Raw genomic sequence first — 13,745 nt, forward strand, 5'->3', positions numbered from 1 at the left:
AGGGGAAATAGTGCAAGGCAGAGCCCAGGCCAAACGGGGTCCAGCACCCAGCGAGGAAGAGGGGGGAGATACCCCCACCCCCAGCAGATTTGGGTAGTTAAAAATCTGAAACTAGATTTCAACAAGACCAACAGAAAAGGCTATGTACAGAACGGGGGTGGATTCAATCCTAAGGGAAGAGGGAGGGGATTATTCTCCCCGACCCAACAGGGAGCCGGGCTGGTAAGCGTCTGGGGAAAGGGTCCCTTTCCCACAGCTCCGCAGCCCACTTGCGGCTGAGCAAGAAGTTATTTGCCCACAGCCTTGGCAAGGGGGCGCCGCTCACCAGCTGGGGTGGTGGGGGTGAGCGCAGACGGCCCGCTGGAAGTTTCCTGACTAGATGGAGAAGTTGTGGTGTGTATGTATGTATATGTATGTATGTATGTATGTATTATATATATAATATACACACACACATACACAATGGAATATTACTTAGCCATAAAAAGAGTAAAACAATGCCATTTGCTGCAAAATAGATGGACCTGGAGATCATCATTCTAAGTAAAGCAAGCCATAAAGAGAAAGAAAAATACCATATGATATCACTTATATATGGAATCTAAAAAAAAAAGACAAACTTATTTACAAAACAGAAACAGACTCATAGACATAGAAAACAAACTTACAGGGGGTGGGGTGCGGGTGGGAAGGGATAAACCGGGAGTTCAAGATTTGCAGATACTAACTACTATATATAAAATAGATAAACAACAAGTTTCTACTGCATAGCACAGGGAACTAGAGTCAAAATCTTGTAGTAACCTATAATTAAAAAGAATATGAAAATGAAGATATGTATGTATATGTGTGACTGAAACATTATGCTGTACACCAGAAATTGACACAACATTGTAAACTGATTACACTTCAATTAAAAAAAAAAAAACACCTAGACCAATCACTGCAAAATATGAAGGGAAAACAAATCCATTATTCTGATTTTATGATGAGAGAGCAGTAGAATGTTTTTATACATTTATGTTCAGAAAGAGGGCTTCACCTCTGCTTTCACTACAGCGAGAATCTTAATTTTCTAACAGTTCTCTGCCATCTACTGCAAGAATTCTTTCTTAAATAACTGACCCTCCCTCCTTCCGGTCCCACAGACACTTGCGGAAAGAAAAAAATACACACAAACACACTTACTTTACCAAACAGACTTTAAAAATTCTCCTCCAGATAAAATGTTAAGCACATATAAAGCCTCTAATCATTTACTAGTTGATAAGGATGTACATTATTTAAGTCAAATCAAGAGATTCAGTGTGTCTATACGACAATAAAAGTGTGTATGTTCTACATGCCATGTAGTTTGTTACTTCTCACTAACCAGCAACTAATGCAAATAACACCTTGTACGTTTTATTAGCTGTTTGTCCTCCAGATAGTAAACTAATCTTACTCATCTCTGCAGTCCCCACACCTGGAGGAATTTAGAGCAGATGTGCAAAAACTCCCGAATTAAAGACCAAGAGAAGAATCTGCCGCTTTGATTACGTTAACTCGGGTAAATCACACACACACACACACAAAAAAACAGAAACAAAAACCATAGCAAACAAGAGCAAAACTATTTAGGAGACTGGTAAATATTTTCTGAACGAATTTAAAAGATACTACACATGGATAACTGGGAGAAGTGTACAAGTTTGGGAAAGAGAAAAAGCTAGTGAGCTACTTCTACGTGCGGTGGCAAAGGCTTTTCCTATATTCTCGCAAATAATCCTCACAGCTGTAAGAAGTATGACTATTATGAACGCTATTTTACAGAGTAAACTGAGACTTAGGGAGAATAGCCCAGTCGCAAAGCTTTAAGTGGACACGCCCGGACTGTCACCGAGGCCTGTGCTCGGAACCCCTCAGTCTACCACCTTCCTCACACACCTGCGGAAGCCAAGGCAGTTCTAACTGGCTAGGAGAGAAGCAGCCAGCGCCTCGGTGCCACCTCCACCCCGCGGCCCTACTCATGGCCTTCCCTGCTCCCGGCCCCCCGAAGGCGGCACGAGCAGAGGAAGACCCAAGCTAGTGGGTCGATCCTCCCCGACTGGCAACCGGCGTGAGGAAGGAGAGGAGACGGCCAGAAGGCGCGGGAGACAGAGGCTCGGTCACTCCATCGGCTGCAGGAGCCCCTCTCCCCAGCGTTACCCGGGGAAGGTCCCGGCGGACTCACACAACTCGATCCAAGGCGTCCATCGCTACCGCAGCGCGAACCCAGCGAACGCACGTGCCCCGCGCGGCTACCGGAGATACAGCTGTGCCCGGAACAGGCGGAACCGGAACTTGCGCATGACGCCACTTCCTGGGGCCGCCGCCTCACGGCCGCCTGGCGGCGCCCGCGGTCATTTTGGGTGTAATAGCGCTCTGTTCCCTTAGTTACAGGTTTTTGTTTTTCCACTTTTCCCGAAATTAACGCTCTTAAGTAACATGGCCTCTAACAGCTTGATGTACACACTGGTGTGTATACGCGGAATCACGTTCAGGAACCAGGTGTTACTCATCTGGGAATCACAAGGATGCTAGAAAGGTTGACAGTATGGTAAGTACTCAGTCATTAAAATGATCAATGTGAAATGTGCACTGTTTAGTGGACTGTGAAATCAGTGAAGCAGAGTTTATAACAGCCACAACTTCTAGCATATAAGAGGTGTGCAGAAAGTAACACTGCTGACCTTAAAAATACTCACCAGTATTTTTTTTTTTGGAGGGGGAGGTAATTAGGTTTATTTTAAGTTTTTAGAGGAGGTACTGGGGATTGAACCCAGGATGTCATGCATGCTAAGCATGTGCTCTATGAGCTATGCACTTCAGCTATACCCTCCCCCCCAATTCTAAATTACCTTAAACTTCATACACCATGTTACCCCTGTAAAGTGTACAACTTAGTGGTTTTTAGTATATTAACAAAGATGTGCATTCATCACCACCATGTAATTCCAGAACATTTTTACCAGCCCTCTCGTAACTCAGTAGCACTCCGCACTTTCTACCCTTGCCAACCCCTGGCAACTAATTTATGTCTCCATAGGTTTGCCTACTGAGAACATATAAGTGGTTTCAAACAATGTATGGCCTTTTGTGTCTGGCTTATTTCACTCCCTGTGTTCATACGTGTTCACGTTTAAAGTTCATATATGTTGTAACATGTCTCAGTACTTCATTCTCAGTACATTCATTTATTTATTTAGGAACAAATAATAGTCCATTCTATGGATATACCATATTTGTTTATCCATTCAAACATTTATGAACATTTGCATCCCCATCTTTTTACTACTATGAATTATGCTGCTTTGAACATTCATGTACAAGTTTTTGTTTTCAGTTCTTTAGGAAGAGTTCATTAGGAAGCTTGTTCAGGTTCACATAAGCTGTTGGAACAAGAGGAAATGAAAACAGTAACTTCTAAAAAATTATAAATTGCTGCTATATGAATAGAGAAGCACAAATCAAGTTTCACTAAGCTGGCCATATCTGTCAATAAATTTATGATCAGTTGTGTAGTACATAATGAACAAATGGATAGATTTTTCCAACATTTTTATAATGGCTTTCAGGAACAATTCTCAAGAATTATCACATATCAATATTATCCTTTTAAGTAGAACGCCATTATTTGTAAACAAAAGCCACCCACTGAATTCAATGTCAGAAATAGTATTTAGTGTGGCTGCTATATAGAGACTGTGGTTTCAGGATTAGTTTTTAGGTTAATTCTAATAAGTGAGCAGATCAATGATGGAGAAATTCATATATGAAGTTCTAATTTTACAAAACTAAGATTTTTTTTCCATTTTAAAAAAACTGAAGTATAGTCAGTTTAGTATTGTGTCAATCTCTGGTGTATGGCATGTTTCAGTCAGACATATACATATATTCATTTTCATACCTTTTCATTATAGGCTACTACAAGATATTGAGTATAGTTCCCTGTGCTATTCGATATAAGCTTGCTGTTTATTGTATACATAGTAGTATCTGCAAATCTCGAACTCCCAATTTATCCTTTCCCACTTCCTTTCCCCCTCTGTAGCTGTAAGTCTGTTTTCTAAATCTGTGAGTCTCTTTCAATTAAGATTTTATTTTAATAAATTCCAAACATTAATTGGTAAGAAGCTAAAATACATCATGTTCTCTTTAGAATGAGATTTTATTATCCTCTTCAATTTAAGGTAGAACTACATCATAGTCTGGATCAGTTTAATTTTGCAAGATTACAAATCTCAAGAATCCTGCACTCTACTTCCTTGTATTTTTCAAAATGTACCATGTATCAACTAGGCTTAAGTGTGGCTGTTACAGACACTTAAACAAGAGAGAAGTTATTTGTCCCTCATATAAAAGACCAAAGGTAGGTAGTTGCAATGCATTCTCTGCCTGAACAGCAGTAGTCCGAAGTTTGGAATGGCATTCACATTCACAGGACCCAGTGGGCCATACACTACGCTTTAGGCACTAGACTCACTTAATTTTATAGGAAATAGCACAGCAGCATGAGGCTTGGTTTGGTAGGAGTCTTTACTCCAACTGCCCAAGTATCAGCTCAGGTGTGAGGAAACAAGATCATGTTGATCTGACACTGGCTTAGGAGCTTCATACTCCCCAAGAAGCAGTATCACTTGAAACAGTCCACGACTGTAGCTTCCAGGGATCTTTGTTGTAGAAGACAGAGCACTTAAGAAAGCCTAAAGCCCATGTTTTCCAATAGGCATTTGTAGTTCTTATTAGTTTTCCTGGTCCAGATACAATTTACTAATAAGGAGTCATTTTTAATCATGAACAATATTGCCTGGCATCACAGCTGACATTCTATTATTACCTTGCCAAGTAGATTTCCAGAGAAGACAGTGCTGAAACATAAACTTGAGGTCATTGTACAAGGAGAAAAGTTTTACTAACCCTCTTTATTCACAGCAGTCCAGGGCAGCACCACAGTTCATGATCCAATCTTCCATCTTACTGCTCTGCTAATCATGGTTTCTATTTCCAAGGTTACTTCATAATCCAGGAAGCCTGCTGGAGCTCTAGCAACCACATTCATGTTCCAGCAGAACAGAGATGTGCTGGTTCATTTCCCTTTATGCCTTAAATATTAAGGAAACTTCCCAGAAGCATCAATCACTCAACACTTCTAATTCCATGTTGCTGGCCAGAACTCAGTCATATGGCTACTTTTATATATGCTAAGGAGGTTGGGCACATTATTAACCTGAATAAACTCTGGGATTCTGTTACAAAAAAAAAAAAGGAAGACCAGATATGGGGTCAGGTAATTAGCAGTCTCTCCACATACATATGGTGGAAAAAGTACGCTTTTGATTAAACAAAAGCTGAGACTAAAGTCAGATAAAAATTAGGAAGATACACATGCTTATGATTTGGAAATACTTTTAATCAGGGTAAGTTGTTTTCCAATTAAATAGTAAAGAGTTACAAAACTTACTGAAGGAAAAAATTCCTCATTCTAGAACATTAGAATTACGAACAGAATTAGAATTAGAATCTGTCACAACAAAGTTATATCCTCAACAGTTGTGAGATGTAATTAATGTGAGGTGTGTTTGAACTTACTAAGTACCGGGTTAAACCATATGACATTGCTGGTTTTTGTAGTCAGAAACAAATATTGGCTATTTCATACAGTTCAACCTGTATCAAAGTTATATGAATAATCTACTTTAAAAAATACAAGTTAGAGCAGATATAGGTTATCACCATAGTAGAATGACTTATTCACAGCTGAATTCCAATCTTTCTTCAGTGGGAAAGGAGTGGAATTACACTGAAATATCAGGAACTATTCTTTTATCCTTAAGCACTTCTGAATTATTTTAATGTTCTCAGAAGTAACATTGACTTTGGTAGACTGGAAAGTGGCCCCCGCCCCAAAATTTTCATGCCATAATTCTGTTTTATGCCTATTTAAATTATATGGCAAAGGGGACTTTGCAGATGGAATTAAGGTTATAGACCTTAAAACAGGCAAATTCCAGAAGTACCCAATGTAATCAAATGGATCTTTAAAAGTAGGAGGCAGAAGGGCCCATCAGTGACAGGATGATGGAAGAAGGAGAGATTCAGAGAGTGAGAGGGACCTGACCATTGCTGGCTTTGAAGAGAAGGGGACCATGAGTCAAGGAATGCAGGCAGCCTTCTACAAGAGGGGAATGCCTCTAGGCCCACAGTAAGGAAATGGGACCTTGATCTTTCCATCGCCAAGAACTGAATTCTGCCAACTGAATAAGCAAGGAGATGGGAGTCCCCTACCCCACCTCCAGCCTCCAATAAAGAATGAAGTTCCACAAATACCTTGATTTTAGCCCAAGTGAGACCCATGTCAGACAGCTGACCTACAAAATGTAAGACAATGCACTTAGGTAGTTTAAGCCAGTTTTAAGTTTGTGGTAATTTATGATGGCTGCAAAAGAAACTTACACACTTACCTTAGTAAAACCTGCAATTTAAAGGACTCATCACAGAAGGGTCACTATGGTCATATAAACCATATTTTAAAAAACTCATATCTGGTCCTTAATAATTCTGGTATATCAAACTGCTGTAATTGGAAATGTGTGTATAGCCAACAAAAATAATGAAATTATGAACTGAAAGCTATAAAGCCAATTATCTTATATAAAAACCCTAAAAAAACAAACAAAAAAACCCTAAAAATTTCATGACTAGCTATTATGAGAAACTTTTCATCTAGGGGTGACTTCTAAGGCAGTATCTTGAGTTTCCGTAAAAACAGAGCCTTCTGTCTCAGAAGAAGGGATATCAATAAAAGGACCAGAATCCTCTGTTTCCAAGTTTGGTGGTTTCCCCTGTTCGTAACTTAGGTTTGAATTATCTTTCACTTGAATCTCTTGCTCTTCCAACTCCAAAGGTTTATCTGGGTCCGGAGCTACAACTTCTTCATCTTCATTTTCATGCAGAAAACTACAAATCATGTTGGGTCTATAGGAGAAATCATTGTCCTTGATCTGCAGCCATTCCACACCACCTAATGGGGGAGGGAGGGATGGGAGAACAAACCAAGAAACATGAAAAATAATTTCAGTTGCTTAAATATATTTTTAATTTAAATGTTCATCCTATGAGTATTTATCAAAATAAAACCCCAACATAAAGCAAGGAACATGATGCCTGTACCTACTGATAAATAATCGTCTAATTTCCATCTTACTTGGAGACCCTGGAATGCCTGTGGGGTATGTATCATAAAAATCACTAAGAGTAATCAACTTCAGTTACTATTCTAAGCCCTTTTACCAGAGTCCAATTCTCAACTCATTCTGAGAGATAATTTTAGCTCCCACTGCCATCTCTTCCCTTGAAAATTTTGTCACTTCCCTAGTTTTCTCCTTACCCACTCACTTTTCATAATATAATGGATGATACTACTCTACCATCTTCTAAATTAACACATATCTGTCATTTTGAGTTGGAAAAATCAAATTATGAAATAAGACACCTCTCCCCCCCAAAAAACCTTGAAAAAAATTTTTGTTCCTTTCCATATTCACAAAGCCTTTACCCCTCAATGAACTCCCATAATCAAGAATTGCTCCTACTAAACTCAAAAAAAAAAATTGCTCCAATAATGCTAGCCATTTTTATTTTTATCATTATGACCCTTTCAGCCAAGTATTTTCAAAAGGATCTTCAATTTCTAAGGCAAGCCCAAGCTGTTTACTCTTATCTTCAAAACTCCACTAGATATCTCTAAGATACCCCAACCTATCTTGCCTCCCTGTTCACACATCCATCTCCTCCTATCCCCCATTACAAAACTAACTCTTCTACAGCTGTTTGTTGAAATATCTTTACTGCTGATCCCACATCTTCTCCCAAGTGTTACTACTATAAAGTCTCTCTCTTTCAAAAATTGATTAGTTCTTTCCCCTCCAGTTCAGCTTCAGCTATTGACTTTCATATTTTTTCTTGTGATAACATCATTCTCCTAGTCAACAAGCTCAAAACTTTAAAGACTTCCCGAAGCCTACTCTGTTATTGAGCATAATATTTGGCACATAAGAGATACTTAGAATAAGTTGAGTGAAATGGGGGTCCAGTCACAGTCATTCATGTCTGTTTCAATGTAATTTACCTTAGAATGCAAGTTCCTAGAAAGTAAGGATCACATCTGTCTATTTTGTTCTGTCTCCAGCATCTTGCGATATTTGGTAGCTGACCTCCAAGATGGTCCCCGGTGATCCCCTCCTACCTGATATGCATGCCCCTGTGTTGTCTCCTCCCACATGGAATAGGATATCACAAAAATGGAAGAATGTAACTTAATGTAACTTATAAGGATAGTTCATAAAAGACACTGTGGCTTCTACCTTGTTCTCAAGGATCACTTGATCTGGGAAAGCCAGCTGCCATGTCAGTAGGGCACTCAAATAGTACCATGCAGAGTCAAGGAACTGAGGCCTTGTGCTAACAGCCAGTGCAAACTTGTCAACCATGTGAGTAAGCCATCTTACAATTAGATTTTCCAGCCTTACTTAGGCCTTCAGATGACTGCAGCCCAGCCAACATACTGACTGCAGCCTCATGAGGGGCCCCAGCCAAGACCACCCAACTAAGCTGCTCCCAAATTCCTGATTCACAGAAACTCTGTAAGATGGTGTTTTGTTATTCTTGTTTTAAGCCATTAAATTTAGGGGTAATTTTTTATGCAGCAATAGATAACCAATACAGCCTTGAATAGTTGGTTACTAATTTATTTATTAAATGAAACACCCAAATCTTCCCAAATATCTATTAGATTATTAAGGACTATAGCAGGCAAAACTCTATATTAAACTTCCTTTAAAAAGAGTATCTAAATGATAGCTAAGCTATCTTGTATTTATCTGCCTTTGAAGTTCATTGTAGCACTTCAAGTGCCTCCTTCTACCTATTATTTTCAGAGTGCCAAAAAAAAGGGTTAGCTGTGGGATATACATGATACAAAGATTTGTTGTATAGTTATGTGTAGTTGGTATAATTAATTTTTAAATGATTGCTGTACCTTCAAATATTTATTCCTCAGAATACAATAAGTCAAGCCATAAATATTCACCAACAGGGTCTTATTTACTAGAATTTCAAATATGTCTTTGAGCAATGAACCTTTTTCATTTTTATTTTCTGGCAGGCAAACACCTTTATTCTGACCGTGTCCCAAATTCCCCAGGGCAGGAGAAAGAGGTTGGTGCAGTCAGTAGCAACGAGTTTTTAAACCATCAAATGATTATCTGCTCATCTCTGCAAACATGTGCCTGCTATGGGTGCAAGAAGCACTGGCCTAAAGTCTCCAGTCTGGAGGTGGCTAAACGGATGCTTATTAAGAACAAGACTCAGGACCGAACAGCTGTGGTCCCGGCATCCCTCCCTCACAAAGCCAGCTTTTCCCAGTTGTGAGCTTCCTGGGGAAGGCTGCTACCCATGCCAGAAGTTCAGGACATCCTGTGGGGTGACTCCTTGGGAATCCAGAACTGCTATCATCATACCTTCTGTACTTACAAAGACGTTCTATTTAAAAAGAGAGAGAGGAGATTGCTGAATTCCCAAGGGGTTGGAAATCATGTCAAGTTTCTTGACAAACTCCTACAATTGTTTCCAATGCAAAGCAGACTGAGGTTTCTTCTATGCCTCAAGTGCCCTCTGCAATGTAAGAACTCACTTAAATTTTAAATCTACATTGGGTACCCTCAATTTTAATATACTTAACCCATCACGCATAGTTGCTACTACAAAGTACAAAGACAGTCACGGCAGCAATGTGTCATTGTCAAAGCCAGTATTAAATCTCCTATTTCCTGAGAACTAAGGGAACTAACCTATGTTTTCTTCTCCTTCCTTCTTTTCTGTCAGAAGAGTTCTTGTCATGCTGAGCTTCTTCATTGTGTGGCATTTATATTTTAGCACTGTTTTATTATTGCCTTCCGCATCCGCTAGAACATAAAATGAATGCAATTACTATACTGCTTGATGTCATCAAATAATCATGTTAAGCTTCAAAGATTCCAGTTTAGAGAGTTAAACTACTTCCAGTCAAGATAGTGTAGTAAGTTCAAGATTTAACTCAATCCTCTTGCTCTAAGTACAGAGAAATGACAGATAAAATACATAAAAACTGAAGGCAAAAGTGAACTCAAAAACAACAAACCTCTCCAGGGTACAGAAACACAAAGCTGTGAGTGAGACTAAAGCTACAGGCTGTTAGGCTTCACCCCTAAAGTAGGAAAAGTAGGGCAGGAATTTGGCCTTCCAGGGAGGTCTAAAAGTCTGCCACTGAAAATGAAGGACCAAAGCCAGACTTCCTACTTGAAGCCAGACTGGAGGGAGGACATTCCCAATCATCAAAGACAGATGAGAAAAAACTGCCGCCAACCTGCTGCCCAGGGTCACAGCTTTATAAAAACTGTGGGCACGGGCAGAAGGGGGATGAGGCTCTGAGCTAAGGGTGTGAAGCACGCTGAAAACTTCCACACCTTGCCTCTGTCAGGGTAACTGATACTACACTTTAGAAAGCAACACAGCGATAATCTATTAAGTCGAACCACATGAAACTGTTGATACTCAGCCCAAATTGGTATTTTCATACAGCTGAATCTAATACACACATTGATCAATCTAGCAATCCTATTTCTAAGTGTATACCTGAGAGACATTTTTACATGTGTGCACAAGGAGACATAAAAATATTCATGGGAGCATTTCTGCAGTGAGTTAATAAGTGTAATTAAGAAAACGGGTTCTGGAGCAGACCACCTGGGTTCAGATCCTGGCTCTGCCTCTTCCTGCATGACCTTGAGAATGTTATTTACTTCTCTGTGCTTCAGTTTCTTTAAATATAAAATGCAGATAACAATGGCATACCTCATAGACTTGTGGTGAGGATTCAATGAGTTAATACATGTAGCATTTTGAACAGTGCCTGACATATAGAAGGCACTCAATAAACTTTAGTAGTTATTAACAAGGACTGGTAAAAATGAACACAACCAGCATGTCCATTAATTGGAGAATAAATTGTGGTATAGTTACAAATGGAATATTAAGTAACAGGGAAAACAGTTATATAAATCAACATGCAAAAATCTCAAAACAGCACTAATTGAAAAAAGATATTGGATGATATATATAATATGCTATACCAAGTTCAAAAATATAAGGAAAATGCTATTTATTGTTTCCAGATACATATATATGTAATATCAAATCAGATATAGGAAAGAAAAATACCGAACTCAGGAGAGTGATTACCTCTGAAGACAGAAGGAAGGGAGTAAGTTTGGAGAGGGGTATACTTCAAATGTATCTGGAATATTTTTTAACTACCTGAAGAATGGTAGGATTTGATACAGCTAGACAATGGGCATATGAGATGTTTAATATCCATCATATATAAGTATGTCTGAAATATTTCAAAGTAAAAAGAGGCAACATAGCATCACTTACCATGTTCAACAGTTTCTTCAAATATAACACAGGTCCCAAGAGTGTCTGCAGAAAAAGTGAAGGTAACTTGTTGAGAAAAAAACAGAGCTACTTTCTCTCAAAGACATATTAAAAAAGAAGTTTAATCTTCCTGACACCTTCCTACCTTCATATTCTCCAGCAAAGACATAGCTGTCCACTTGCAGAATGGGCCTCTCAGTGTCAATTCCCTGCAAGAGAATGTAGGAGCATTAAAAAAAATCATCACTGGAAAAAGCCTTGGTGGGGGTGGGTGAAATGGGTGAAGGAAGGGGTCAAAAGACAAACTTCCAGTTACAAAATATATAAGTCCTAGGCATATACTGTACTTCATGGTGATTATAGTTAATAATACTGTATTGCATATTTGAAAGTTGCTAAGAGTAAATCTTCAAAGTTCTCATTACATAAAAAACATTTGTAACTGTGTAGCGATGGATGTTAACTACACATTGTGGTAGTCATTTCATAATATATACAAATATTGAGTCAGAGTACTATAGAGCTGAAACTGGTATAATGTTATATGTCAATTATATCTCAATTAAAAAAAAAGAAAGAAAAAGCTTTTTTACACATAACTGCTGCCAAGGAGATTATCTCCAAATCTGGCGCTTTTAGTCCTAGCAAGTACAAGATAAGCTAAAACTGCTCAGATCACAGCAGCTACAACCTCAAGACTACTTAATTCACACACACCCAAGTAGCAAGATCTTTCTCAGGCAACATCCTCTTCAACTTAAAGTGAGAACAGAGAGAGTTTTGCCAACAATAGCTCCAAGATTTTAAAGTTGTGATAAAAACAGATAGTAACTGATACCATAACTCAAATCAATAGCAGTGTGAGGTCCCTGAGGTCTTTTCTTAGTAGGTATCCTCTCTCTCCTGTCCAGTTTAACCTCTGTGTGCATATCTGATTATCCTCCCTTCCCTTTGTGTTTCTGTCACTCTCCTATCTAAAACTGTAATTTTTTCCAAAACAATATTTCATATCAAAATGCTACCCCTCCAAATCTTCAACTCCCTGCCCAATATTCAGACACTCAAGTAGGGTCAGGCATCTAATTTCCCTTAACTGCTCCCATAGTCCCCCTGTACTCCTGTGATTGTCTTAAGCCTTCACTGCTTTGTTCACGTGGAATCAATTTATCACTCTTAGAGGACGGGTGTATTTCACCATTCATTCTTCTTTTAAATGTAAGAACATCTACAACAATCTCCCAGTCTACAAGACTCACCAAAATCTTGCATTTATTTTCACATTTTGAGAGAAAGTCTGAATCAATAATTCCCGATAATTCCACCAGAACCAACTGCTCCTGATGGAAGAAAGAGGGGTTACTAGGCTAGCAGGCGAGTGGGCAGGAAGAGGCAGTTAACGAGAGCAGCCAAACATCCCCAATGCAATGACGGCAACCTCTGAAAACCAGGTTCTGCTTTCAACGAGAGGAAGCAAGCGTTACCTAAGGTAACTTCCCTCCTTCCCGCCTCCCGTGTGGCTCCGGGGGCTGGGGCCAGCTGCCCGCCGCTCCGTGCACCCACGGGCACCATCCTGCCAGACGCACGGGGCCCCCTCCCGACAGCCGCGTCCCGACTCCCTTCCCCGCACGCAGCGGGCGCGGCCACCCCCGCCACCGCCGCGCGGGCTGACGCCGCTGCACTCACTGCCTCCTCCTCCTCTTCGTCCGCCTCCCCGCGGGTCGGCTCCTCGGCCGCCGCCATACTGCCACCCCTCTGCGCGGCCTCCGAGCGGCGGGCCCCGCCCTCCGGGGCCGCCATCTTGAGTGCGGGCAGCAGCTCCCTGCTCCGCGGTGGTTCCGGCCGCGCCCGCCGCTCCTGCCAGCACGCGAGATGGCGGCTCCCGGGCCCACGTGGAGCCGGCGCCAGGCGTCCCCTTGTTCTTGTCCGGAGAGCGGGGTCGGGGCTCTGGCGTCGGTCGGGGAGGTCCCGCGGCCTAGGCAACCCTCAGGCACCCCAGCCCAGGTGTGACTAGAGCGCGGACGGGGTAGAGGGGCTAAAGAAGATGTTAGCAAGGAGACCACGGTGCGCGAGGGAAATGGAGAGGCCTCGTGTGGCCTCAGCCTACATTGCTGTTAAGAAATTCTTATATCTTGGGAGCACCGATCCTCAATTAAAGTGCTCCTCAAGCCAAGTTAAGGGCGCACTTCAGTGCATCACGTAACGAACGCCCACGGCGCGTAAAGGCCCGCGCTAGGAAGTGAGTTTGGGTTTCC

The 13,745-nt window shown here is 40.8% G+C and overlaps 2 protein-coding genes across 4 annotated transcripts in view; both read right to left on the reverse strand.

Annotated features, from left to right (window-relative positions):
• The window catches only part of RPF2 (ribosome production factor 2 homolog), a 37,246-nt gene extending 31,940 nt beyond the window's left edge, over nt 1-5,306 (reverse strand). The window contains exon 1 of one of the 3 annotated variants that reach the window (XM_010991993.3): nt 4,939-5,306. Coding sequence is in view for 1 of the 3 variants with exons in the window: in XM_010991991.3 (XP_010990293.1) it covers nt 2,213-2,235 (23 nt within the window). In the remaining 2 variants the exon portion in view is untranslated. Of the gene's footprint in view, nt 1-2,212; nt 2,306-4,938 lie in introns of those variants that run through there. The other 2 variants (XM_010991991.3, XM_031456160.2) reach the window with 2 other exon arrangements.
• Nucleotides 5,307-5,410: 104 nt separating this feature from the next.
• GTF3C6 (general transcription factor IIIC subunit 6) lies at nt 5,411-13,313 on the reverse strand. Its single transcript, XM_031456163.2, has 6 exons — nt 13,177-13,313; nt 12,750-12,830; nt 11,639-11,702; nt 11,494-11,538; nt 9,870-9,983; nt 5,411-7,042 (listed from the first exon to the last, which is right to left on the reverse strand). The coding sequence occupies exons 1-6, from the start codon at nt 13,288-13,290 to the stop codon at nt 6,741-6,743; spliced, it is 720 nt and encodes a 239-aa protein (XP_031312023.1). The 5' UTR covers nt 13,291-13,313; the 3' UTR covers nt 5,411-6,740.
• Nucleotides 13,314-13,745: the final 432 nt, after the last annotated feature.

This window comes from Camelus dromedarius, chromosome 6 (assembly GCF_036321535.1).
Source record: "Camelus dromedarius isolate mCamDro1 chromosome 6, mCamDro1.pat, whole genome shotgun sequence".
NCBI lineage: Eukaryota > Metazoa > Chordata > Mammalia > Artiodactyla > Camelidae > Camelus > Camelus dromedarius.